The sequence below is a fragment of the Miscanthus floridulus genome, chromosome 1, assembly GCF_019320115.1.
Source record: "Miscanthus floridulus cultivar M001 chromosome 1, ASM1932011v1, whole genome shotgun sequence".
In the NCBI taxonomy this organism is placed as follows: domain Eukaryota; kingdom Viridiplantae; phylum Streptophyta; class Magnoliopsida; order Poales; family Poaceae; genus Miscanthus; species Miscanthus floridulus.
This window is the reverse complement of record NC_089580.1, coordinates 17,709,820-17,736,947: the sequence shown is the minus strand read 5'-3', so window position 1 is coordinate 17,736,947 and position 27,128 is coordinate 17,709,820. Positions and strand designations below refer to the sequence as shown.

At 46.6% G+C, this 27,128-nt stretch overlaps 3 protein-coding genes across 4 annotated transcripts; 1 reads left to right on the top strand and 2 right to left on the bottom strand.

The window, feature by feature from the left end:
- Positions 1–14,068: 14,068 nt before the first annotated feature.
- Positions 14,069–14,401, bottom strand: LOC136452780 (peroxidase 51-like). Its single transcript, XM_066453376.1, has one exon. The coding sequence runs from the start codon at positions 14,399–14,401 to the stop codon at positions 14,069–14,071; it is 333 nt and encodes a 110-aa protein (XP_066309473.1).
- A 3,204-nt stretch (positions 14,402–17,605) lies between these two features.
- Positions 17,606–23,679, top strand: LOC136474771 (phosphoglucomutase, cytoplasmic 2-like). Its single transcript, XM_066472330.1, has 18 exons — positions 17,606–17,946; positions 19,311–19,392; positions 19,605–19,660; positions 19,863–19,976; positions 20,100–20,162; positions 20,250–20,369; positions 20,462–20,562; positions 20,693–20,752; positions 20,835–20,934; positions 21,012–21,169; positions 21,267–21,362; positions 21,690–21,753; positions 21,827–21,908; positions 22,168–22,343; positions 22,431–22,507; positions 22,638–22,770; positions 22,994–23,110; positions 23,204–23,679. Exons 1-18 carry the CDS (start codon positions 17,671–17,673, stop codon positions 23,273–23,275), a joined length of 1,947 nt encoding a protein of 648 aa, XP_066328427.1. The 5' UTR covers positions 17,606–17,670; the 3' UTR covers positions 23,276–23,679.
- Positions 23,680–24,177: 498 nt separating this feature from the next.
- Positions 24,178–27,128, bottom strand: LOC136474754 (glutamine synthetase root isozyme 2). 2 transcript variants are annotated; one of them, XM_066472320.1, is made up of 12 exons: positions 26,962–27,121; positions 26,677–26,716; positions 26,352–26,455; positions 26,164–26,212; positions 25,957–26,063; positions 25,771–25,858; positions 25,383–25,586; positions 25,215–25,268; positions 25,079–25,116; positions 24,840–24,999; positions 24,701–24,761; positions 24,183–24,593 (listed from the first exon to the last, which is right to left on the bottom strand). In XM_066472320.1, the coding sequence occupies exons 1-12, from the start codon at positions 27,033–27,035 to the stop codon at positions 24,463–24,465; spliced, it is 1,110 nt and encodes a 369-aa protein (XP_066328417.1). In that variant the 5' UTR covers positions 27,036–27,121; the 3' UTR covers positions 24,183–24,462. The 2 variants fall into 2 exon arrangements, with proteins under 2 accessions (XP_066328409.1, XP_066328417.1); XM_066472312.1 differs by having other exon boundaries at positions 24,178–24,761; positions 26,962–27,128.

Below are 27,128 nucleotides of genomic sequence, written 5' to 3'. Positions count from 1 at the left end.
GATGTCCATTGGTAGGCATTGGTGTCTTGATTGGCTTACATTCATCCATCTTGAATCTCTTGAGAAGATCTTTTGTATATTTCTCTTGAGAGATGAAGATGCCTTCTTTCATTTGCTTGACTTGAAAACCAAGAAAGAATGTAAGCTCACCAATCATTGACATCTCGAACTCCTTCGACATCAATTCACCAAATTCTTTGCATGAGTCTTCATTTGATGATCCAAAGATGATATCATCAACATATACTTGACAAATGAAGATATGTCCATCAAGCTTCTTGGTGAATAGTGTGGTGTCGACCTTCCCAATGGTGAAGCCCTTTTCAATGAGGAAGTCCCGAAGGCGCTCATACCAAGCTCTTGGGGCTTGCTTAAGCCCATATAGTGCCTTGGACAACCTATAAACATGATTAGGATATCTAGGGTCTTCAAACCCGGGAGGTTGATCAACATAGACTAGTTTATTGATAAAGCCATTTAAAAATGCACTTTTCACATCCATTTGATATAGTTTCATTTCATGATGTGATGCATATGCAAGAAGGATATGGATGGCTTCTAATCTTGCAACCGGTGCAAAGGTCTCTCCAAAATCCAAACCTTCAATTTGAGAGAACCCCTTTGCAACTAGTCTTGCCTTGTTCCTCACAACAACACCTTGATCATCGATCTTGCTTGTTACGAAACACCCACTTCATTCCAATGACTCTTGCACCTTTTGGTCGCTCTTCAAGAGTCCAAACTTCATTGCGAGTGAAGTTGTTCAACTCTTCATGCATGGCATTGATCCAATCCGGATCTTTAAGAGCTTCTTCTACCTTGGTAGGCTCATAGCAAGAGATAAAAGAGTGATGAGCAATAAATGAAGTAAGTTTTTGAGATCGAGTCATCACACCCTTTGTTGGACTCCCTATGATGAGATCTTATAGATGATCTTGTAGGAGAGGTGTATTTCTTCTATTGACCACTTGAGGAGGAGATTGTGGAGCATCAACATCTTGTGCTTGTACCACCATTTGCTCATGGGAGATATGAGTATCTTTATTTTCCACTCTCCCATCTTTTTCACCATCTTGTGGTACATTTGATGAAGAAGGTTGGTTAATGACTTGTACATCATCTTCATCATCTTTTGGCTTGATGTCTCCCACCGAAATACTCTTCATAGCCTCCCTCAATGGTTCATCACCTACATCATCAAGATTCTCATGTGCTCCTTGGGAGTCGTTAGATTCATCAAATTCCACATCATATATTTTTTCAACCAAGCCGGTGGCATGATTAAATACTCTATATGCTTTGGACTTCAATGAGTAACCAACAAGAAAACCTATATCACAACGTCTTTGAAACTTCCCTAGGTGTTGCCGTTTCTTGTAGATGTAGCACTTGCAACCAAACACCCTAAAGAAGGAGACATCCGGCTTCTTCCCATTGAGCAACTCATACGGTGTCTTGACAAGGAACTTTTGAAGAAATAGGCGGTTGGATGCATAACATGCGGTGTTGATTGCTTCCACCCATAGAGCTTTGGGGGTGTTGTACTCATCTAGCATTGTCCTTGCAAGAGTGATTAAAGTCTGGTTCTTCCTCTCAACTACACCATTTTGTTGAGGAGTATAGGTTGCGGAGACTTCATGTTTGATTTCAACTTCATCACAATAGGATTCAATATTTGTGTTGTCAAACTCTTTGCCATTGTCACTTCTTATCTTCTTGAGCTTCACTTCAAATTCATTTTGAGCTCTCTTGGCAAACTTCTTGAAACAAGATGTAACTTCGGATTTGTCATGAAGGAAGAACACCCATGTATACCTTGAATAGTCATCCACAATCACAAGACAATAGAGATTTCCTCCCAAACTCTTGTATGTTGTTGGTCCAAATAAATCCATGTGTAGGAGTTCTAGCACTCTTGTGGTTGACATGAAAGCTTTGGTTGGATGAGTGTTTGCAACTTGCTTGCCGGCTTGATATGCACTACAAAGCTTGTCCTTCTCAAACTTCACATCCTTCAACCCTCTCACCAAATCATTCTTCATAAGCTTCTTGAGTGAGCTCATTCCAACATGAGCAAGTCTTCTATGCCATAGCCACCCAAGTGTTGTTTTGGTGAATAGGCAAGTCTTCAAGTTTGCATCTTCGGAGGTGAAGTCAACTAGATATAGGTTGTTGTATCTAAATCCATTGAATATCACTTGATTGTCATCTACCTTGGATACAACAACCTTCTTCTCGGTGAACAAGCATTGGAAGCCAAGATCACACAATTGTCCAATGGATAGCAAGTTGAAGCTCAATGAAGCAACATAGAGCACATTGGAGATGGAATGATCATTTGATATTGCCACTTTGCCCAATCCTTTAACCTTACTCTTTGAATTATCTCTAAATGTTATTTTCTCTTGTCCATCTACCTCTTCATCTAGTGAGGTGAACATACGAGGATCACCGGTCATATGTTGAGTGCAACCACTATCAATAACCCAATGACTTTCACTGGTCTTGTAGTTCACCTACACACAAGAGATTCAAGCTTTAGGGATCCAAACTTGTTGAGGGCCCTTCACCTTCTCAACAAGTGACTTAGCCACCCAAATCTTCTTAGGCCTACTCTTGTTAGGGGGTCCTAAGAACATGACTTTCATCTTTCCACTAGAATCTTTTCTAAGCATGTAGTGAGCATTGAAAGCAAAGGGTCTAGCATGCTTAGGCAAGGGTTGTGGTGGTGGAGTTTGACACTCATGAGCAAAGTGGCCTTCTTGTCCACACTCAAAACATCTCTTTGGCTTTGGCTTTGGCTTTGATTGTTGGTGTTGAGCTTGAGCCTTCTTCTTCTCTACACTTGCCATATATCCAATGCCACTTCTATCCATCTTCATGATGGTATTCATGAGTAGCTCACTTTGGAGATGCTTGCCTCTAGCAAACTTGCTCAATCCCACCTTGAGATGCTCTTTCTCCATCTTGAGCTTCTTGTTCTCTTCCTTGAGAATATCATTGTTCTTCTCTTCCTTGAGTTTCTTGTTTTCTTCTTTGAGCTTCTCATTCTCAAGGATCAACTCTTTGTCATGATCAAGAGTTTCTAGCACAATGGTGTTGTGACTTTTCATCTCTTCAAGATCTTTCATGAGCTTCTCATTATCACTCTTGAGCTTGACATACTCATTATAGTCATTGCACTCAACCACTTGCTTGCCTTTGCTACTAGATCCATGCTCAATGCTCTCATCAATTAAATCATCACATGAGGTAGCTATATCAATCTTAACAACATGGTTAGTAGCATCATGTGGCTCATTTGGTAAGAATTTTTGTGCAATAATAAGGGTATCATAATTGATCTTTAGAGTTGTATATTCATCTTTTAGCTTGTTGTGACTAGTGATAAGCTCATTGTGCACCCACTCAAGTTTATCATTTTTATCTTTAAGCTCTTTCTTAGAAGATTTGAGCTCCTTGAGTTTGGATGATATAGAATTATTTGTTTCTTTGAGCTCATCATTAGCCTTTTCTAATGTATCACACTTAGCTAAGAGTGAATCATTTTTAGCATCAAGTTTTTCATTTGTAGCTCTACCTTTTCTAATGATCTTAGTATATTTTCTTAATATTTTGACAAGATCATCATATGTAGGTGAGTCATCATCATCGCTATCGCTATCATCATCACTAGCATGTTCATCATCACTACTATCATCACTTTTAGTTACCTTGCGTTCACCTTTGGCCATAAGGCATAGGTGTGTAGAGGATGATGGCGATGATGGCAGTGAAGATGCAAGATCAATAGCAATGGCGGCCACCTTTTCATCGTCACTATCATCATCGGATGATCCACTTGATGAATCAATGTCCGTGAGCCAATCACCGACAATGTAGGCCTTACCACTCTTCTTCTTCTTGTAGAAGTCCCTCTTTTTGCCATCTCTCTTCTTGTATGGCTTGTTCTTTTTCTTTTCATCTTCTTCGCTTGAATCATCTTTCTTGCCCTTGTTCTTGAACTTATCTTTCTTGGGCTTTGTGCATTGATGAGCTAGGTGGCCAAGTTCGCCACAATTGTAGCAATCCATCTCGGAGATTGGCTTTCTTCTTGAGCTAGTGAAGAACTTCTTCTTCTTGCCGTTAAACTTGATGCCACTCTTGTTTAGCCTTTTTAGCATCTTGGTGGTCTTCTTCATCATGAGAGCAAGGCTCTCTTCATCATCTTCATCACTTGAGCTCTCATACTCAAGTCTTGCTTTGCCCTTATCTTGGCTAGCTTTGAAAGCTAAGTCCTTCTCTTTCTTCTTTGTAGAGGATGAGCCATCTTGTGACATGATGTGCATGTACATCTCATGAGCATTGATCTTTCCCAAGATTTGTGTCGGTGTAGCGGTGGAAAGATCACCTTGATGTAGCACGGTCACAATGTACCTATATTTGTCAATGGGGAGGACACTCAAGATTTTTCTCACAATGTCGGATGGTGACATTTGAGTAAGTCCAAGCCCATTGACTTCCTCTATAAGAACATTTAAACGAGAATACATCTTATTAGCACTTTCTTTGGGAAACATTTCAAAGGAATTTAGCTTTTTAATTACAAGATGATAGCGTTCCTCACGCTCACTCTTGGTTCCCTCATGGAGCGCACAAACGTCCGACCATAGTGCATGGGCGTCTTTGTGGTTCCTTACACGATTGAACACATCTTTGCAAAGGCCTCTAAAGATGGTGTTGCGAGCCTTTGCATTCCATTTTTCATAATTTACTTCATCGCCTAGAAGTTGTGCGGCATTCTTAGGTGTTGGGAACCCTTGAGAGGCGGCTCTAAGAATTCCAACGTCTAGAGCTTCTAAGTATGCCTCCATGCGGATTTTCCAATATGGAAAATCATCTCCCTCAAAGATAGGAGGAGGTCCATCCCTGTGAGACATCTTGCTCTAAGTGATTAAGCTTAAAAACGTGAGCATGAGGCTCTGATACCAATTGAAAGGATCAAGATGCCCAAGAGGGGGGTGAATTGGGCTAATTCTAAATTCTCTTGCAATAATCAAATCCTACGGATAGTCCAATTAACCCCTTGTGCCTAGAAAAGTGTTTATATCAAACTACTGCACAACAACCTCACAACCTATGTTCCAAACTTACTCTAGCAAGCAATTCTATGGATGTAAAACAAGTATTGAATTGCTCAAGGTAAATACTCAAAGTAAGTGCTCAAAGTAAATAGAGAGAGAAAGGAACGCGGCGATGTTTTGCCGAGGTATCGGAGAGTCGCCACTCCCCACTAGTCCTCGTTGGAGCACCCACGCAAGGGTGTAGCTCCCCCTTGATCCGTGCAAGGATCAAGTGCTCTCTACGGGTTGATTCTTTGACACTCCGTCATGGTGAATCACCCAAAGCTGCTCACAACTTGAGTTGGGTCACCCACAAGCTCCACCGGGTGAACACCAAACTCCCAATCACCACTAAGCCATCTAGGTGATGGCGATCACCAAGAGTAACAAGCACGAACTCTCACTTGACCACGCGAAGCCTAATGAGAAGATGGATGCACACTTTGCTACTCTTGATTTGCTAGTGAGGCTACTCTCTTGGATTCTCAAATCACAAACACCTCACTAGGACCTTGCTCTTCTTGGCACTCACAAACGTGTTTCTCAGCTGTTGGAATGAGCAAAAGTGACTCTACTCACAAGTGGAGCTTCTATTTATAAGGCAGCCTGAAAAACTAACCGTTATGAGCTTCTGCGGGACGACCGGACGCTCCGATCGTTTTGACCGGATGCTCCGGTCAGTTCAACCCGCGCAACAGTTTTCACGTGATGACCGGACGCTGTCAGGGTCCGGTCAGCAATGACCAGACGCGTCCAGTCGCTCTTGGATGCTTACTGTACTCGACTGGACGCTGGATACTCAGGGTTCGGTCAGTATCGATCGGACGCGTCTGGTCGCACTTTCTCAAGTCTGGACCCTTACTGGAGTCGACCGAACACTGGCCCTCAGCGTCTGGTCACATGACCTCCCAGCGTCCGGTCACACCAGACTTGATCTCCTCGGTCAAATGAACTGACCGGACCCTGCGGCCAGCGTCCGGTCACACCGGAGCCAGCGTCCGGTCAGCATTTGACCCTCCATTCACTTCAACTTTTGAATATATGTGAATGAAGTTTGCTCCAAAGGATCTTAGGCATTCATAGGAGCTACCTAGAGCTAGTTTTAACAAGTGTTAACTCACTAGACTCACCTAGGTCAAGCTACCCGTTCATACCCCCTTAATAGTATGGACAAAGGAAAAACAAAGTCCTAAACTACTCTAAGTGTCTCTCCAACTCCAATCGACACTTAGAACTAGTCCGTCCTTAACCTTGTCATCCATCCTTTGAAAACCGAAATGATTTCCATCATAGAGACATGACAACCTTGATTGTCCAATCGATCTCCATTACCATGAGCTAACTTAATTGTTTCTGCAAAACACACGTTAGTCACAGTAATCACGTATTGTCATTAATCATCAAAACCCAACTAGGGGCCTAGATGCTTTCACTGTTAACCACTTATGAAGATGAAAAAGTTCTTGAGAAGCCTTTCATGTTGCTGGTGCTAAGCTTTTACATTGTTAAATGTGGGAAGAACTGCGTGTGATGATTAACCTATAACCATGTACTCATCAATTTACTTCGACCGTGTGAGGTACTGGGACCGATTTGTTGATGTTTAATAGTTGATTGGACTGTTGCATTATTTTGTAATATCTCTTATGCTCCAAGGTCTTAGTTGATGATGATATAAATTGATATGAGGTAATGTTGTGTTGTTATGCTTGTTTGGATGAAAATGGTAGTAACCTCACCAAAGTGATACATGGGTGCTCACACTTCGTCCATCCTTTGAAAACCGAAACAATTTCCATCGTAGGGGCATGACCACCTCAATTGCCCAATTGATCTCCATTACCATGACCTAACTTAATTGCATCTGCAAAACACACGTTAGTCATAGTAATCTTGTATTGTCATTAATCACCGCAACCCTACTAGGGGCCTAGATGCTTTCACCATGGGCCTTTGGCCGACACATCTAGAGAGCGCCATTTTCCATAGCGCTTCAATGGAGGCTGACGTAAAGGCAAGGCCAAGTGCGAGGATTAGGACAAGGGCCCCTCCATGCAGAGGGGCAAAAAGAACAAAAAAGATCATCGCCGACCGGCCAACTCCACGTTGGTTGCCCCGGTTGATCACACGGGCATGCAGCCCCAGCAAGGCCTTCCAGACCACTTCAATGAGCTCATGGAGAGCCTATGCACCAACCATGCCTACCCTGTCAAACACCTCTATAAGGATTGCGAGCTCCTCAAGAGCCTTCTGCGATAGGCCGGTGGGCCAAAGGAAGGAAAAGGCAAAGAAATAGCGACCAAGAAAGAGGGCATATCAGGCAAGGATTCGGACTACTGAAGGTCACTATACAGCGACCAAGGTGATCCAACCAGATGCCTATCAACTGAAGGATGACAACGGCAACGTTCTCACCAACACTTGGAACAGCGAACAACTATGTTGTTTCTTCCCCTAAAATTCAGTCTTATCATTTTGTACTTAATGTTTGCTCCTATAGAGCGCCCTGACCCAAACACTTTTGCCCTAGGTTGCTCTGGGGCTCCACGGGGGTGCAATGCCACCTCTCTTTTTACTATCATATGATAAATACATTTTCCTGAACGAAAGGGTAGTCCGTTCCTTTAATTACCTTACGTAACTTTGCTTTAAATATTCTGACCGATCACACCCCGCCTCTACCTACAGTAACGAGCAGCTGAGCCTCGTGGGCCACGCCCAAGATCTTAAGGTTATAACCTATGGTGTGAATGGGCTGGTACAAAAAAGAAAGAATAAAAAACAAAGTTATGCTAAGGTAAAAATAAGGAATGAACGGGACAAGCTTCCCTGAATGAAGTAGTTCCATCACAAAAAACACTTTACATAGGGGGCTCCCCCATGACATTATCTTCTACATTTGCTAAAGTATTTCTACACTAAAACTTCTACTATGGCTCCACGACGACATCGACTACCGGATCGATCGGCGAGGGTAGGGGCTGCTCATCCTCTGACTGGGCAACGTTTGGCTCGGTTGAAGGTGGGGCGACGTCCACTTCTGACCTAGGCTCCACACCATCCACAGGATGGGCGATGTCCTCCTAATGCACGCCTGTGGCCATGTCTGCACGGCGAGCATCCATCACCCACTACGCGGAGACTTGCTCTGGCACTAACTTTGCGTGTGGCAACAAGCTCTCCCCGAGCGAGTGGATGTCCTCCGTGCTCTAGCCATCGGCATACCCGCTGTAGATGGTGGTGAAGTCTAGGTCAGGGTGGTACATCACCACCAAAGTCAACACCCCCGACATCCCATAGAATATCCCCTCGATAATGAGGGCCCAAACCTCATCTAGAAACTCCGCTAGTCGGATGGCGGGTGCACTAGTACTTGGCGCCGACTCGAAGACCTCTGAGATGACGAGCTGGGCAACATTGCACATCTAGTCAAGTTCCCCCTCGAGAGCACATCACTCTTCAAGGGACTTGGCCAGTGCCTCCGCATTTTAGCCAATCATCACCTTGGCCGTCGCTAGGTCCTGCTCTAGCGACTCCACCTTTCCACCAAACTCTAGAAAAAGGACGACAAGCTCAGAATCAAGCTAAAGGAAGAAACCAACACGCTAAAAATAGAAAAGGTATGTACCAAGGCGAGTGTTCTTGAGGATGGAGAGTCCCTCCTCTTATTGAGTCACCTGCTCGCACAGCCGGCCATTCACCTCCTCCATCCCCATCACCTGGCCCCAAAGCATGAGCACTTCCTGGTCAGCCTCCGACCAGGCCTTTCGGTCTGACTCTAGGGCCTTCTGCTCTATATCTAGGGTCTCTAGGGCTCTTTGGAGCACTGCCTCAGTCTCCTCCTAGTGGGCCTTCGCCACATCAAGCCCTCGCTCGGTGGCAGTCACCCATTCCACCGCAAGCACTTCTGCCGCCCGCGCCTCGGTAGCCTTCGCCGCTCGATCCTGGGACTCACGGTGGGCAGACTCCAGCTGGTGCTCAAACTCGGCCATCCAGGCATGCTCCATCCAGAGGAAACGAGACTTGCGGCTTGACATCTCCTCTAGACCCTGCAAAAATGAGAAGCAAGCATGCTGAGGCAACCGACAAAAGACCAAGGGGTCAAGGAAAATTGTGGGAAACTCACCGCCGTGGCGTAGCATAGGTTGACCTTAACCAACCGCTGGACGGACTCAACCCGCTCCTGGGCTCCTCAAGCTTCACTGATAGCTTGGCGAGATCGAACTCCATGGCGAATCCTCTCTCCCTAAGGATGTTCTAGAGCTAACACTCCTACAAATCCCAAAGGATGAACCGAACCTTCGTCGGGTCCTTAGGACAGGGCCACACCAGGTCAGTCTCCTCTAGCCCGCTAGAGGGCCCAGCCTTCGACCAGACCACCGCCAGCTCCTACGATGGTGCCAGCAACTCCACCTCATCACCTACTTCGTCGTCAGAGGGGATCTCAACCACCTCGGTTTCATGGGCCACCGATAGGCATTCTGACTCCATCCCAGCCACATCTCCCCCCGACACCTCTAGCTCTATCTGGGAGGGTGAGTCGTGCGCCCCCTTGCTCGGCGAGGCAAGGAGCCCAGTCTCCCTCTCCTCTTTTGTTGTAGTCGGTGGAGGGGGGGCCGCAAGGGATACCTCCGACGTGGCCTCCACCATCACCACTAGGATCGCCGCCAACACTGCCGCCGTCACTGCCACTGTACTGGCGACTGACCCAAGGGGCGCCGCCCTCAGAAGGGAAGGACCCGCCACCACCACCCAGCTCTCCCCGTCGCTCACCATAGCGCGCTGCAAGGTGGGCCTCCAATCCTCCCGCATAGGAGTTGGGGTGTTGCTCAGCCCCGTCAACATTCGGTCGATGTCGAAAGAGTACAGGTCAGTCACACTGTAAAAAACTCAAGAGCAAGATCAAAAAGAAACAAAGAAAGGCATACCGGGATGTAAGCGGTATGACTCTAAAACACCAACCCGACGTCAATGGGCCCGCAGGGCGAGGACCGCTCTCGAGACGCGACTCCCGCCCCCTTACTTCAACTGGGGGCGGAGTCGACCCAATCGGCTCCTGCTTAGCCCATGAATCACCATGACCTTCGGCCCGGGGCACACCGACCGGAGCAATGGGCGAGGCATCCTCCCACTGTGAGATGCACACTAGCACATGTCCCGACGACGTGTGGGTGCGAGCCCGCTCCTCTGATCATCTAGCATGCTCTGCCATGCCCACGACAAGTGGGGATAAGGCCAGTGATGCCTTGGAAGGGTGCGGTGACCACGTCCGCTTCGCCTCCCGTTCGCCGATAGCGTCCACGCTCGCAGCACGCTTCCTTGGCGTGGGAACATCGCCATGGCTCCACCGAGGTCATAATGACCTCTCGGCTTTCCTCCTCCTCAAAGAAGATTATGTCATCCCCCACCTCTGTGGGGTCCTCCGACTCAAGCTATGACTCGACATCGCTACTATTTTCTCTAGCTCGCACGCGTCGGGTGATCTCCTTCTCCTTCTCATGCACCCCAGTCGGATTGAGGTGCTGCAGCTCTAGACCCCACTCATTGAGGAGCCCATGCAGGAACTAGTGCGCGGGATATCCTAACCCATGCTCATGGAAGGCAAGGAAGGAAACAACCTCGCAGGCCCAAGGTTGCGGGAAATCCTCCCTCCTAGGAGCCCTCCGTGCGCCACCTCCTTCGGTGGCAGAAACCCCTTCTCGACAAAGGCATCCAGCACTGACTCCCTCACAATGGATGACCTCTAGCCTGACATTTCGCTCTGGGTTCATGAATGGATCTGTGAGTTTTCTCGTCTCCCTCGCTCTCCACTTTTCTCTATTTGCAACCGCTGTGGCACTCAGACGCTCTTGGCGAGAAGGAAGAAAGAGAAAAGACGACAGATGAGGAATGGGAGAAAGAACGAGGCAAAAAGCCTCTCCCTTCCCCTACTTAAAGAAAGTGGCACAATAGTTAGGAAAGACGTGGCGATCGGGGAAAGGTGAAACGATGGGGGAGAAAAACCCTCTCCCTTCCCCCATTCAATGCGGATGGGATACAATGGGATGCGCCCTGACCGATGGGATGCACCCTGCCTGACGAAACGGTGCCTGGTCAGACGGGACGTGGCCTGGGTATGGCCCACCACTACCGCACGCCGGGCGCGAGAAACAAGGCACCACTATAAGCAGGTGGGCCTCCGCCTTCCCAACTGGGAGTTGGAAAGACCCAAGCGACGGTATCTCTACTAGGAGACACTAACGGGCTTCCTGAGTCGATTGAACGGCTCAGGTGAACGTCGAGAGATAGGTAAGGAGTAGAGGGATGCCCCATACGGGCCATGCCGACTCCATCACAAACGACAAGTGCGGATCCCAGTCGGACATATCTGATAGGAGCTCCTCAAACCCCATCACTTGAGTCATCAAGGTAACATTACCAACCCCCACTATTTCTTTATATAAACATTTATTCATCCATGCACACATTCATTCATTCCATACATCCAAAGCATTGCATATGAAGTCAAATGCATAACAACGCTCCGTGTGCATCACGAAGCGGCAGTTGCCTCAATTAACATGAGCAACGACCGACCGAGGTTCAAAAGCTGGCCCACGAAGGGCTCGAGGCCGCCTCACGCCAAATAGAGCCAGGGGAGAAAACAAAGATGAGCCTCGAGCGGCCCTCGCCTGGTTTGCCCTGAAGCAGACATGGTCATCTCAACCTTCTCATTCGATCCTGACCTCGCCAAACCCACAGAATCTCCATCGAGGAGAGGCCAGTGGGCCAACCGGGTCGGTCTCTGGAACAACCCAGACATCTACCGGGTTGCAAGTTAAGGAGCAGTGGAATGCCACATGAGGGCTATGCCAACCCCGTCACGGACGACGGACCCAGATTTCACTCAAGCATGCCCATTAGCGAGCTCACCGAGCACGTCACTCGAGCCTGAGCCATCGAGGCAAGCGATGTTAGCTTTGCCCCTCCGGTTGCGAGAAACCATGGACAGGGTAACGCACAAAACTCAATCGACCCCTACCAAACCCAATGGGGCTCAGGGGCTCAAGACACCCAAAATGCCTTGGCTACGCCTGGGTCTGTGACTCCAACTCGCTCGATCCCACGGCGCATCCGATGCCTGGATCCATGACTCTGACTTGCCCGATCCCACGGCACGCCCGACATGTGCGTCCGATGCCTGGATCCGCGACTCCGACTCGCTCGGTCCCACAGTGCGCCCGACGCCTAGATCCACGACTCTGACATCCCCGATCCCCTAAACTACCTCGTCTGCACCCGACGCATGCACTCAACGCCAGGATCCGCGAGCTCCATCTCGCTTGATCCCTAAAACTGCCTCGGTTGCGCTCGACGCGTGCGCCCAATGCCATGATCTACGAGCTCCGTCTCGCCCGATCCCTAAATCTGCCTCGGCTGCGCTCGATGCTAGGATCTGCGAGCTCTGTCTCGCATGATCCCAAAACTGACTCGGCTACGCTCGACGCGTGAGCCCGATGCTAGGATCCGCGAGCTCCATCTCGCCTAATCCTTAAAAACTACCTCGATCCCTAAAACTGCCCACTAACAAAACCCCCAGGCGATTTAGCTCAAATCACCCAGGGGCTCGGGCTACACCCGCGGGTGCACTCGTGCGCACTCGCTGACAAAACAAAACTTCCCCCGCTGGCAACACGAAAACCCCCCTAGACGATTCTACCCGAATCGCTCGGGGTTCGGGGGCTACACCCACGGGTGCGCTCGTGCGCACCCATCATCAAGATAGAAATCCCCCAGATGATTCTACCTGAATCGCCCGGAGGCTTAGGAGCTCCTGTTGGGTTCATAAACCCGGGGTCCCTCATGGATCGGCTTCCTAACAAAGACTCGGCCCAACAGACAATATTGCGAACAAACGTGTAACTCATGGGCCGGCCCAAATACCTAAACAACAGGCCAGAACGATAATCCAATCTCCGACTAGAAGGCCTGGCCGAAGAGGAACGATGTCTGCTTTCGACTCTGGCCTGCCTCTCCGACCGGAAGGACTCACGAAGGAGGAACAACGCTCGCTTTCGACACCGGCCCACCTCCGGAAGGCCTGACCAAAACACCACTTCCGACTACGACCCGCTTCTCCGACTAGGAATGCACCGAACCCCTGCTTATAGCTTCTCTCTGACTGGCGCAAATAGAGCCGACTGGGACCAACCGATCGGGGACGCCTGCTCGGTAAGGACCATGAAACAGACGAAGAAAGTAAGGCAGGGCACTTAAGTCAACCGCAATACCAAGGAACGTACCTTGTACACCTATAGAACAGTACCAACAGGGCATGTCAGAAGGGTACCCTGCAACCTTCTCGGCATATCAGAGCCCAAGAAGTGTTGTGGGCGTCGACATTTGCCCTATAGTGTTGTAGACGCCATCAACTCCCATACCAGATAAACACGATAAGGCTCCCCTACATGCCTCTGGGCATCAACAGTGTTGTGGGCGCTGATATTTACCTTACCAGGTAAACACGGTAAAACCCCTCATATGCCTCTGGGCATCAACAGTATAGCAGGCACCGACATCTGCTATGCCGGAAGAAGACGACGCAACCTCCCACATGCATCTAACATTAACAGTGTTATGGGCGCCTACAATCATCTTGTACCCAACGGCGTGGGCAATAAGACTTAGCATACGTACTCTCTCTCTCTTGTAAGGCCATCCCCTTCATCTATAAAAGAGGATGCGCTTTCTCCCAAAAAAGGATCAATCAGTTCACTTATATTGATTCACCATCTATAACTTTAGACACTCTAAAGTTATACATAGCACACGCTCAAACACTTAGCACATAACGGAGCTCCCGTCACTCTCAGCCCTTCAGACCAGAGTCCGACCGGACCTCTAGTACCCCCATCTTTGTCCCTTCCGTTTGTATCCCCACAGCAAACTTCGAGTACGTAGGCTTAGGAATAAAGTCACCGATCGACTCAAACTGGACGTATCTCGCCGCCGATGGCCGGCGTCTTGACCCCGATCCTTCCGAGCTTGGTCATCGCCGCCATGAAATCGCTAAAGAAGACATCCTGGTTGGACGCGTAGTAGTCGACCGTGCTGTGCGACCTCATGTCGGAGTAGAGCACCTGGTCGGAGCCCAGGAGGCCCTTGCCGACCTGCAGGTTCCGGTAGAAGGCGTTGTTGAAGCCCACCGGCGAGGGGTCGAGGAAGGCGAAGGCGTTGGGGTCGGAGCTGCAGGTGTCGTTCAGCTGTGAAGTGAAGCCGGGGTCCATGGTCGCGTCGCTGCCGATCCTCACCGACAGCATCTCCCGTTCAATTGCAATTGAGGCTGGTCTTTTGTCTGCGTCCAGGTCCTGCCGCGCCGTGGGCCTTGGCGCGTCAGTGCCGCACCGTGGTCTATGGCACGGCAGACCCTGTCACGTCATCGGTTAGCGCCCCCGGTCTTCGCCACGTCATCCTCTCGCCGCGTTACCATGCATGGCGCAACACAGACGTTTTACCGCGCCATGGCAATAGGCGCGGCCAAAAGTGTTAGTTTTGAAGAAAAAAAAACAGTATTAGATTTAAAATTAGTTTACAAAAAGTGTTAAAAATATAAAAAAAATCCCACCTCACTCTGTTTGGTACAAATCATAATATGGCCAAATTAAATTAAAATTAAAAACCGAAGAACACATTTTTCTATAGATTTGTTCTGAACACGATTGTCCTCCCAACTCTCATTTGTTTATATTAAATCGTAAAAATAGATCAGACCGGGTTATTATTATTGTAAACAGCACCTTGTCACTTGTCAGTCCCCGCTCGCTTGGTTTTCACGAGACCACCACTGGGTTCGGGTCCACCGACACCCGGCAGGTTTTCGAAGACGGGAACACGTGGTGTCGGTGCCTAAGTAGCGGGTCACCGTCGAATTAGATGCCGCGGCAGTGCGACAGCCGGATCAGCTGATGCTGATCAGCCCCCTGCATCTAACATTCATTCTAACATGCTTCGGAAAATAATCAGATACTGTATCTGAAAACCGAGGTGTTCACGACCACATGATCGGAATAGTTCATATTACAGGTCACTGTGTTGCGTCATGGATTGATTTCTGGCACATATACACCTGGTAAGTTTGCTATGCGTTGTAATATAATGGGAGGAAGAGTTTGATTAGGCCACGAGTACTAATTATTAGGATGCAAAACTATGTGCTGCTTTTGTACTTGAAGAAAAGTGAGGTGCCACAAATCACCACTTCACCAGCGGACAGCGGTGTGGGCCGTTGGTATTTATCAGACAGTTCATTGCCAAGCTAGATTTGTCTTTTACGTGCCTGTTTCTTGCTTTTGCTGAAAACAGCAGAGCACAGCTATAGGTACAAATGCCACTTGCTTTTACAAAAGAGAACCTAACTTCCATTTGTTGGGGAGGATTATATATGCTTAAAAACAAGCTATTTTTTTATTATCCGAGCACTAACGGGGCTATTACATAGGCCTATACCATAGCTCGGAGCATTTCTAGCTGGTATGGAATCTCGTGTTTTTCTAAGATATCATTGCATGAATGGTTACTCAAATAACAAATAGTCTTATTTTTAAGGTTGTTAAAATCATGATCTGAATCGAATCGAACTTTTTTTTTCTCGAATAGAATCGAACTTTAATTGTAGAATCATAACTTTGTAGAATCAAGCCGATAAGCTAAGATCACCATGGAATCACAATTTTAACAATTATTCTTTATTTTTACCTGCAAAACAAGCAACGTTAGTTTTTTTATTTGTCAGTTCCATAGATGATAAATCATAGGATGGATTTGAGGCATCATATTAAGGCACCGAAGAAGAGCGATGTATTACGTCCTCATCAATGTGAATTGTCGGTATTTGTCATAGTAAATTAGGGCACTAATTTAGTTGTCTTTTACATGCTCTTTTCGGCCCTGTTGGCTGGTCTGAAACTTGGCTGAAACTGGCTGAAAAACACTGTTCCGACTAAATTGTTGTGAGAGAAAAACACTATTCCGGTTGAAAAAAGAAGTCGAATAAGCTGAATATGGGGTAAGCCAAACATGACCTTCGTGATTTTGCTGCGAACATTAAAGCACAGCTAGGTGCGGCTAGCTTTTTTTCACAGGAGAGAACCTAACTTCATTTCGGTTGGAAGCATGTATGGAATAACTCTTATAAAACATAAAAAATACTTTTGTTTCCTTCCTTTCAAGCCTAACAAATTTGATACCCTGCTGCATGAGCTGTATAACAAGTGAACTACTATTGTAGCTCACGAGAATTGGCATACTGCATTGCACGGTGTGAAAAGTGTAATCTATTCAAGACAAAAAAAAAACAGTTAATTTGTTATGCTCTGTTTAACTCTTCAACATTTGTTCTTGCTATTACACTATGTATCGAACGCCTCATGAAATAAGTTCCACCCAATTAATTAATCAATTATAACTATGCCTATCCTGATCAACCGAGAGCTATGGTTTAAACTGACACAAGTAAAGCTGAAAACAACTCACAAATAGCATAGGCGGCGACCCCAGCTTCCGGATGAGGCACCGGCGGTCCGGTGGCGGCCCTCCAGCTGGAGGATGTGGTAGCCTCCAGTGTGCTGCGGACACCACCCCACGCCTCATTCAGTGGGCAATGGACTTGCCGAAGACACACACGGTCAACCTCACGGTGGATGACCCTTCTAGTTCACCACCGGGGGTTACCCACCAGGCCGTGGACAATGATGACTCCGCCAAACAACGTCTCGACAGCTTTATCAACAATGTCACGCGTAAGAGGAACTCTCTGCTGATTCGTGAGCCTCCCAATGAGCCTCCTGCTAAGCCAGTACTGTTGTGGCGGAGCAGACGGTTGGCGGCTCAGAGCCTCTCCCGAGTGCCAGCTTTCAAGCGAAGTGAGGTGCTGATCATGCAGCATATGGGCTACATCAGGGGTCCATCTGCGCCATCCGCTTCGGAGTTGGAGTCCTTTGATAGGCTCTTCGACGGCAACCTGACTACATCTGAAGCCGAGGCGTTGGACGAGCTCTTCCTGACCGTTGGAAAGGCACCGTCCAGGTAGCCACGAAGACGCAAGGCCATCTTCTAGGCCACAAAGCTGCGTTGATATTGGTTGTTTACTTTTATGTAATATCGAAATATGAGGTCTTTGGCTAGGATGGTCCAGCTTCGGCTGTGTTAGATCAACCTCCTTCGACGCTCGATATAAGCGCGTCGTATGTTTCTTTAAACTCTTCTTCTTAATACAATGGTACGCAAGTCTTTTACGTATTGGAGAAAAAAACAAATAGCATACGTGTTCAGGGAAACAAAAGAACAATTAACATACCCAAATGAGACAAAACTGCATGTGTATAATATATATATACCCCTAGATTAGAACAAGATGAAACCCCTGTACACTGAACCACCTAGAAACGCTATACGTAGAAACCACGTCAGCCTACCTCCACGGCTGCGTTCTTCACGTCCACAGGGATCGCGATAAACACATCACCAAAGAAACCACTCAGAATTTTTGAAAAAGTGAGGAAAAAAGCGAGGAGCCGAGCAGAACAACGGAATGATCCATCCTCTTGTGCTATCCCTGCCCTCCCCCGCTATAATATCGCCGCGCCCTCGTCGCCATCGTCACCACACCACCACTCCTCCCTCCCTGCCCTCTCACTCCCGATCCCTCCACCACCACCGCTTCCTCCGCGCCACCCCTCTCGTCGCCTCGCGCGGCGACCAGCGGCGGATCGTCCGCGGCGCAACCATGGGGCTCTTCACTGTGACGAAGAAGGCCACCACGCCCTTCGAAGGCCAGAAGCCCGGCACCTCCGGCCTCCGCAAGAAGGTTTTCCTTCCCGCCCTCGCCCTCTCTTGCCCCCGATCTCCGTCCAAGTTTCTAGGTGCCCAGTCCGGATCTCTCTCTTTCTCTGACACGGCGGGTTCGTGCTCGATTCTGGTGCCTCGGATCCGCTGCGCGACAGCCTTTCGCTTCCCGCCACCTCGCGGATCTCGCCGCGGCGGCTTTTCGCGCAGGATCTCGGAGCTCTGTTCTATCTGTCCTTCTGCTTGGATCTGCTGGGAAACCGTTGTCGGATGGGTGTTGTTCGGAGCATGCCTGCTGGCTTGATCCATTGGTTCCTATAGAACGCTGGACCTGTGCGGGGTTGGAATGATCTGGACTTGTGCTGCATGGCTTTGATCCATGCGATTTGCACTCGCATTCATCAGCTTTTGCTAATTGTTACCGGATCTCGCTGATGCAGTTACTGGCTTAGAAGATAACAGTGCTCTCTGTTTTCCTAGCTCGTGCATAATAGTGGATATGGTTTTTTGGTCTCTCCATGATTACTCCATTCGAGATAATGTTCACATGAAAATTGTTGTAGCATCATTTAATGCATATGGTTGGGTTGGTTCGACATTCATTAAATCCCAACTCATCATATGTTGAGATTCATGGAATTCATTTCCATCCTGGTTCAGGCTTGAGTGGATCGTGTGTTTCCAAAATGGGATGAGGGGCAGAGTATTTTGATTTTGTAGTTGATACCCTTGGCTTATAGACGTAGTTGGTGACTTCGATTCATAGAGGTGGAAATTATGCTGCAAGTTATTTAGATTTCACATCGACCTTTTGTTGATTGCATATGATGGCACCACTCTGAAAATTCTGTGGCACGCCTCAAATTGCTTGAGGTGTGATCTGAGTATTTTGTACTAGTGTGTATGGATCTCCAGAGTGGTATACAATTATACAATATCCATTCTAAATTTTATCAATTTAATGTTTTCACACAATACTGATTGTCTTTATATGGTTGTATCTTTGTTGTTACTTTTTACACATTATTAAGTAGGAAAACATTAAAATAATACATTTTATTATTACTGGTATAGATCAAGGAATTATCCTACAGTCAAGGCAGCTATGTCCATTATATCTGTCTGTGTAGCTTGAACAGTGTAACTCCTAGTGTTTATACACATGCATTGTTTTCTTTGATGCTGGGCATAGCATTTGTTCCTAGTTAGCTAGCCTTCCCTTGGTGGGAATTAATCAAGGAAAAAATGTATGAATGGTCACTGATTGCAGATGCAAGTGATTTTGTCATCAGATACTTTGTTACTTTAATACTTGGTTTCATCTGTAGCATAGTACAATTCATTATGGCTTTTTTCTTATAATTAATCTTCTGTTAATATTACCAGGTTACTGTATTCCAGCAGCCTCATTATCTGCAGAACTTTGTCCAATCAACATTCAATGCCCTTCCTGCGGACCAAGTTAAAGGTAACCTGCTTATCGGATAAATACCAGTCCTGTTTCAGACAAGGTTTTCAGGATACCGCAAGGTTTTAGTAAATTATTATTGAGCAGTTTTCATGTATACATAGAAATTGTAAATGGGAAATGTAGTTGCCATCGCCAAAACTTTCATGATCTCCATTGTTCTCTCTCTGCAGTTGTTGCTCATTAGTCATGTCTTCTTTCCTTTCTTATAGGTGCAACCATTGTTGTCTCTGGTGATGGTCGCTATTTCTCAAAAGATGCTGTTCAGGTGATTTAGAATACTATCCATCTCCCTTATATATTTTCCAACCCCATTTTGCAATTTGTATACTGTTTTGATAGTAGCTACTGTAGACTTCAATTCCGATACAGATCTAGTCTTAGTATTGTCTTCTCTCTGAGGCCGAGTTTTTTTAATAGACTTGGTTTTCATCAACTAAATAGAATCCCATTGCTTTTGCTTGTTACAGATCATAACAAAAATGGCTGCTGCCAATGGAGTAAGACGTGTTTGGGTTGGACTAAACAGTCTCATGTCTACTCCTGCTGTATCTGCTGTCATCCGTGAAAGAATTGGTGCAGATGTAAGTTTGATTTCTTAATAAAGGACAATGTTTAGCAGTATGAATATTTACTTGTTACTCCTTTATACGGTCTAATGACTAATGAATAACCTGACTATTGGTTTATAAACACATGGTAAATAGGGATCAAAGGCTACTGGTGCCTTCATCTTGACAGCGAGCCATAACCCAGGTGGTCCTACGGAGGTACCAACTTCACTGCTAGTATCTCTGTTGCAACACAAGTGCCACTCGTGCTCTATGTTATTGAATACATCGCATTGAACTTTCCAGGACTTCGGTATCAAATACAATATGGGAAATGGTGGACCTGCCCCTGAATCTGTTACCGACAAGATTTTCTCTAATACAACGACAATCTCTGAATACCTCATCTCTGAAGACCTTCCAGATGTATGATTCAGTGCCAACCTGCTAAGTATTTTCTCACTGTTTCTTTTGACAGGTTAGTGGAATATTCATTTTCTCCTACTTTACTACTGTAGGTTGATATTTCTGTTGTCGGTCTCACCAGCTTCAGTGGACCCGATGGCCCCTTTGATGTGGATGTCTTTGACTCCAGTGTAGATTACATAAAGTTAATGAAGTAAGTAGCTTGTTCTTTCGTGTTTTCTTTCATTGAAGTGAGAATATCTGTGCTTTATATCATTACATGTTACCTGGATCATGTTGTGTAACAAGGGAATCTAATGATTTAATTACCGCCATCATTCCAGGACAATTTTTGACTTTGAAGCAATAAAAAAGCTGCTGACTTCCCCAAAGTTTACATTCTGGTATTCATCTCTGACTGCAACCATGTCATCATTGCCGTAATAATATTACTGCAACACATGAAATCTTGCTGTGCTCTTTTAGTTATGATGCGCTCCATGGTGTTGCTGGAGCTTATGCCAAACACATCTTTGTGGAAGAGCTTGGTGCTGATGAAAGCTCGCTGTTGAATTGTGTCCCGAAAGTAATGAGCTCTTCTATTGTCACAAATTTCTACTTAAAATGTGGCTTGGTATTAATTCATCACTTATGTTTTTGCAGGAGGACTTTGGAGGTGGTCATCCGGATCCTAACCTCACCTATGCAAAAGAGTTGGTTGAACAGATGGGTCTTGGAAAGTCATCCTCAAATGTTGAGCCCCCTGAATTTGGCGCTGCAGCTGATGGAGATGCTGATCGCAACATGATTCTGGGTAAAAGGTATGATATGTTCGAATATCTTACTATGTAGAAAATTTGTTTTGGATTCTAGAAAAGCATAAGGAATTCATGGTACTCCTCCTTTGCCTTGTTATAGATTCTTTGTGACACCATCGGACTCTGTTGCCATTATCGCGGCCAATGCTGTTCAATCAATTCCTTACTTTGCTTCTGGCCTGAAGGGAGTTGCCAGGTAAAAAGCTCTCCATACTGTGCTGCTAATATAACACCTAGATATATTGTTACTGTAAAAACTCTCACTGTAGGCTCCAAGCGGTAAGCTTCACTGCAGCCTGCAGTAAAAATGCATGTTTCTCTCTACATTTTGTGCTCCATCTGTTTTAAGTCTGGCAGTGTTCTGCTCAATAAATCTGCTTAACATATCAGCAACAATACCATCTGGAACACAGTTTCTGCTAATGCCAACTTTTTCATCCCCCAGCCGTCTGACCTTAGATGCATTTAAAATTTCTCTATGCACTGATATGCTACTTATGATAATCCATTGTTGTAATTGCAGGAGCATGCCAACATCTGCTGCCCTTGATGTTGTTGCAAAGAATTTGAATCTCAAGTTCTTTGAGGTAAAGTGTTAAGACCTTGGTTTGCAAGATTTTTGAATGCCAGATAAATCTAACATAAAAAACCATGTTTCAGGTGCCTACTGGGTGGAAGTTTTTTGGGAATTTGATGGATGCTGGAATGTGCTCAATCTGTGGTGAAGAAAGCTTTGGCACTGGTAATATTTGGCTTCTGGCTATCATTTATATAAAATCACAGTAGTAAACATGCTAGCACCTCTTGTATCGTCATGTTAGATGGGTAAATTGTGTTAACATGTGGTACATGAATGGGGCAAATCACTTGTTGTGTTCTGATAGTGAGCTCTCTCGCCCTTTTATTGAGTTGGTCATGAATCCAACCCATAGTAAAGTCAAGGACTTGTTGGTATTTGGTATAGACATTATTGAGATGTTTATATGTACTACTTTGGCCAGGGTCTGACCACATTCGTGAGAAGGATGGCATCTGGGCTGTGCTTGCATGGCTTTCTATTATTGCTTTCAAGAATAAGGACAACCTTGGAGGAGATAAGCTTGTCAGTGTTGAAGATATTGTCGGTCAGCACTGGACCACATATGGTCGCCATTATTACACACGCTATGACTATGAGGTACTAACTTTTTTTTTGACATGCGCCTTGCATATATGTACCACCTGTTTCAGATATCATTCTAAATGCACAAGTTTGTTTGTGAAGAATGTTGACGCGGGGGCTGCTAAGGAGCTTATGGCAAACCTAGTAAGCATGCAGTCATCACTTTCTGATGTCAACAAGTAAGTGGAACTTTTTTAAATGTAAAGGAATCAGTACCTCCAAAAAATTATGCTTGTACTTCCGATTATACATATATCAACTTAAGCAATCTTGAACATTTTAGTGCCATGTCTAAATTATCTCTGTCAGGCTGATCAAGGAGATCCGGTCTGATGTTTCTGAAGTAGTTGTAGCTGACGAGTTTGAGTACAAGGATCCTGTTGATGGCTCTGTGTCCAAGCACCAGGGCATCCGATACCTCTTCGGAGATGGTTCACGACTGGTATGTAGACCTGTGTTGTTTCAGATATCCTCTATTTTATGTCTTGAACCAAAACAAAGGGAGTGGTGTGAAAACTTTGTTCCAGTCAACAATACATTTCCTTTTTTGCAATATTATCAGTCGGTACATGATAAGTCTGAGTTGGATTCATCCTTGGTCGGATATATTTGAGATCTCTGACTATATCATACTGGTGAGCTAACATGGATTTTCGGCATTCTAGGTGTTCCGCCTCTCTGGAACCGGTTCTGTTGGTGCCACCATCCGTGTCTACATCGAGCAGTACGAGAAGGATTCCTCCAAGACCGGCAGGGATTCACAGGATGCCCTTGCTCCGTTGGTAAGATACTACCCTGTCCTTTCAATTCACAGAGCTGAATATACCTTGGGTTTCTGTGAAACTGCATTTACTAATTTTGTGTTTCATCTCAAGGTTGATGTTGCGCTCAAGCTCTCCAAGATGCAAGAGTACACTGGCCGCTCTGCCCCGACCGTTATCACATAAAAATTTTGAAGAGTGTCTTAGAATGAGTTGAGGCGGTTACACAAACTCTCATTCCGGCCTCTTGTTCCATAGTTTTTCTTTCATGTTGCATCTCACCGATGAATAAAATGTATGTATCAGACTGTCTCGTTTTTTTGCCCATACCCCAGAGTGCTCCCGGTGCCGGAGGCCCAGCATGCGGTAATAATCTTGTCACAGTGTTGTAATTGGGAGCGTGTTTCTTCAAATCTTGTTAGAAGTGTTTCTGGTTTGTTTGAGCATTTGCGTATCATTTTTTTCTTTCTGAAGGGAACAAAAATATTTTACTCACCTGTATAACCTGTCACTAATGTTTTGATGGCTGTTTGGTGAGGCTTGGTTATGAACCGTCCGAGAATTAACCATTCCTGTGTGATCTGGTTGTAGATCTTGTCTTCTTAAGTTCCTTGTGGCATTATGGCAGGGGATTGTGGTTGTGGGTTGGGATATATTTGCATCGGTGTTGGTCTTGTTTTATATGATCAGCACAGCTGTGTTGGTTCAGCTCCATGATTTACAGGCCGGAGTGACCGGTGGTTCTGAATTTCTGATACATGTTCTGTTCTTGTGATAGATGGCCCTCTGAGCTCCATCTGCCGAATTTTTGATGTTTTGAAAGTGGAAATGAATCGAGTTCTTTTGAATGTTAACGAGAGCGGTGGCATAAACCAATCCACGATCTGTGCAAGTACGCCAAGATAAGCCGATTGAAGAAAAAAACCAGAAACCCAGAACCCACGCATTTAGACATGTATCAGCGATCACAAGCACACGACAACAAGCTAGGGAACCAGATGGGGCCGGACGAACTAGTTTTTCTTTTAAAATGAAAAAAAAAATGATTTTGAATGACTTCTGACTTCGTCTCGGCTCATTCAACTCGGTTTGAAGTTGATAATTCAGGAGACTATAAATAAAATTATGCTAATTTGACTTCGTCTCAGTTCATTCAACTTGGTTTGAAGTTGATAATTCAGGAGACTATAAATAAAATTATGCTAATTTCGAAGAAAGCTCAAAAAAAAGTGTTCTTGGCTCGTTATCCAACACTAGAACCAGCACACTGTAGCTATTATTATGGGCATCTCAAGTTTCTGACAGCGTCAGTCTCATTTGCCATCTACGCAGCCCGCCTCTCACACAGAGGTAGGTCAGTCCCCGCCAGAGAATCAAGGAGCCGCGGCGCCCTTGCCGCTGCCGTTGGAGTGGCTGGGCTCCCACAGGACAGTTGTCTCCGCGATCAGCGAGGTCACCACGTACGGGTCCATGTTGGACGCTGGCCTCCTGTCCTCGAAGTAGCCTGAGGCAAACCAAGAAACCTCACAGGGTTCGGTTCAGCCGCAAGAACCAACCGAAGCAGCAGAAGGCCACACTGGAAAGAAAGAAACCGGTTCCGCTGCCTCTCACCTTTGCCTTCCTTCTCGGTGTCGCGGCCCACCCGCACCGACGCCCCGCGGTTCGCGACTCCCTGACAAGACAGACAAATGGGATGAGCGAGCCCGTTTTGTGACGCGAAGAAGAGGTGTTACGGTCTCGCCGTGCTCACCCAGATGAAGGTGTTGATGTCGGCGGTCTCGTGGCGGCCGGTGAGGCGGCGCTCGTTGCCGTCCCCGTACGCGGCGATGTGCTCCCGGTGCCGGAGGCCCAGCTTGCTGATCGCCTTCTTGATCACCTCGTACCCGCCGTCGCTCCTCATTGACTTGGTGCTGCATGCACATTCACGAGCAGCTAAGTAGTCGTGACTAGGCGTAATTTTATTGAGAAATTTTCTCGTTTCATTGGTACCTGTAGTTGGTGTGAGCACCAGCGCCATTCCAGTCTCCCTGCAGTCACATGCACAGATCCAGACGACATGAGACCAGCAGGATAACAAAACCACAGATATATCAAAACCCAAAATATCTGGTAAAGAAATGGTCACCGGAATGGGCTTGGGGTCGAAGGAGACGACCACACCGGCGATCTCGGTGATCCTCTGCCAGTCACAGGGAAAGAAGAACACGTCTCATCAGCAAAACACACTGACAGAGCACACGTCATGTCTCGACGGAAGAAGAACTGAACACAGCCGGCAGGCGGCAGCCTCTACCTCAAGAATGTAGCGAGCCACCCAGAGCTGGTCGCCGGCCGAGACGCCGACGGCAGGGCCAACCTGGAACTCCCACTGCCCTGGCATGACCTCCCCGTTGATGCCACTGATGTCGATGCCGGCGTAGAGGCAGGCCTTGTAGTGCGCGTCCACGATGTCCCGCCCGTAGGATTTGTCCGCTCCGGCAGCACAGTAGTAAGGTCCCTGTCAGGATCATTCTTCGTTCCATAAGCTGAAACTCTGATATTGTTAACGCAATGTCGATATGGTTGGAGTCAGATTACAAGGAAGTCTCGAGCTTTTGTTTCTGTGAATTTGCACATAATTGTGCTGAAAAGTAGTCTTGCGATAAACTAATTACTGCAGAGTGCAAGAAATGCCTAGGTACCTGAGGGCCAGGGTAGCCGCCCAGCGGCCAACCAAGAGGCCAGTTGGTGTCCTTCTGAAGAAGGGTGTACTCTTGCTCAATCCCAAACCTGAATTTGGACAGGTTCAGTATAAGAAAAAGCACTTCATTGAACCAAATATTTGTATTGTGCAGGACAAAATATAGGGAAAAGTTGGAGATACGGACCATGGTTCCTCGGCCTTGACATCAGGGTGGCTAAAGATCGTCGCCGCCCCGTGCCGCTTGTTGCTCGGAATCGGTTTTCCATTTGGCTCGTAGCAGTCGCACATAACCTACAAACAGCTCAAAAATTGGATGAATGGTCTCTCTCCATACCCATGATCAACTTTCATGCATGCAGAGAGAATCTGCGAAAGGATGGTCTCTGGTTACCAGTATGTTCTTCCCCTTCCTGAACGGGTCTCTGAAGATGGCCCGAGGGCTTGACGCCAACAAAAAAAAAGTGAAGGTGAATTAGTGCAACGCGGCAACAGCAAGGCAGTGACCAGTGAGGCACGCGTGTCAAGGTGGAAGATGGAGAGTGAACGGGAGAGCATGAATGATACGTTCATACTACGTACCAAAGGATGACTTCACTGTCGTCACCCGGAGCTTGGCCTGTGCTGGAGCCGTCGAAATTCCATTTTGGAAGCTTGCTAGGGTCATCAACAGGTCCGGACAGCGTCTGAGTAAAAAAGCAGGCACAGAGATGTCATGCACTTTGACTTTTTTTTAGAACATGCAGGAGGGCTGGCTGCGTGTTTTCGTGTGAAGAAGGCCCATGAAAAGTTGTTACAAGGTGCAAAGGCACACTTGCACGGCACATATTTATCTTCCACCAAAACTATAGTACCAAGATAAGAATAAGATTGAAGGTCATCAGTGGTGCCAAAAAAGTGTACTAACCCTGGCTTTGCTCCTCACATCCATCCCGGAACCGCCAACCCTGCATCAGATCAGACAAGGTGCTTGACAGTGGATTAGTATGCCCTATGGTCTTCCTAAAATGTTTAATAGAACAAATATCCGAAAACTAGTCATAGAGATTCGTGCCGATGTGAATAGAACACTCTTTTACTTACTTCCCCATGTGAATGAAATGAACACAAAACGGAGAAAAGAGAACCCACAAGATGAACACACACCGGCATCAGATGGAACGAGAGGGAAAAAAGGGCGATCTATACGCACCATATGTACTCGGCGATGATCTTCTCGGTGCAGTCCGAGAGGTCGAGGTTGATGAGATCGGAGAGCAGAGCCATGGCAGAGAACGCACGAGCAGAGAATGGGTGATTGATCTGTGTGTGCTTGTGGCACAGCCGTAGCTGGCTGCCTGGCTGCCCTCTCTATAAATA

What these genes read in the sequence shown, in the direction of transcription:
- LOC136474754 (XM_066472312.1), bottom strand. Translation starts at nt 27,035, where the DNA reads ATGGCTCTGCTCTCCGATCTCATCAACCTCGACCTCTCGGACTGCACC. An exon ending in GCGGCTACCCTGGCCCTCAG is followed by an intron (nt 25,587 to 25,770) that starts GTACCTAGGCAT and finishes TGATCCTGACAG; the next exon opens with GGACCTTACTACTGTGCTGC. An exon ending in ACATCAACACCTTCATCTGG is followed by an intron (nt 24,762 to 24,839) that starts GTGAGCACGGCG and finishes CTGTCTTGTCAG; the next exon opens with GGAGTCGCGAACCGCGGGGC.
- LOC136452780 (XM_066453376.1), bottom strand. Translation starts at nt 14,401, where the DNA reads ATGCTGTCGGTGAGGATCGGCAGCGACGCGACCATGGACCCCGGCTTC.
- LOC136474771 (XM_066472330.1), top strand. Translation starts at nt 17,671, where the DNA reads ATGATCCATCCTCTTGTGCTATCCCTGCCCTCCCCCGCTATAATATCG. An exon ending in TCCCCAAAGTTTACATTCTG is followed by an intron (nt 20,753 to 20,834) that starts GTATTCATCTCT and finishes GTGCTCTTTTAG; the next exon opens with TTATGATGCGCTCCATGGTG. An exon ending in TGTTGAATTGTGTCCCGAAA is followed by an intron (nt 20,935 to 21,011) that starts GTAATGAGCTCT and finishes ATGTTTTTGCAG; the next exon opens with GAGGACTTTGGAGGTGGTCA.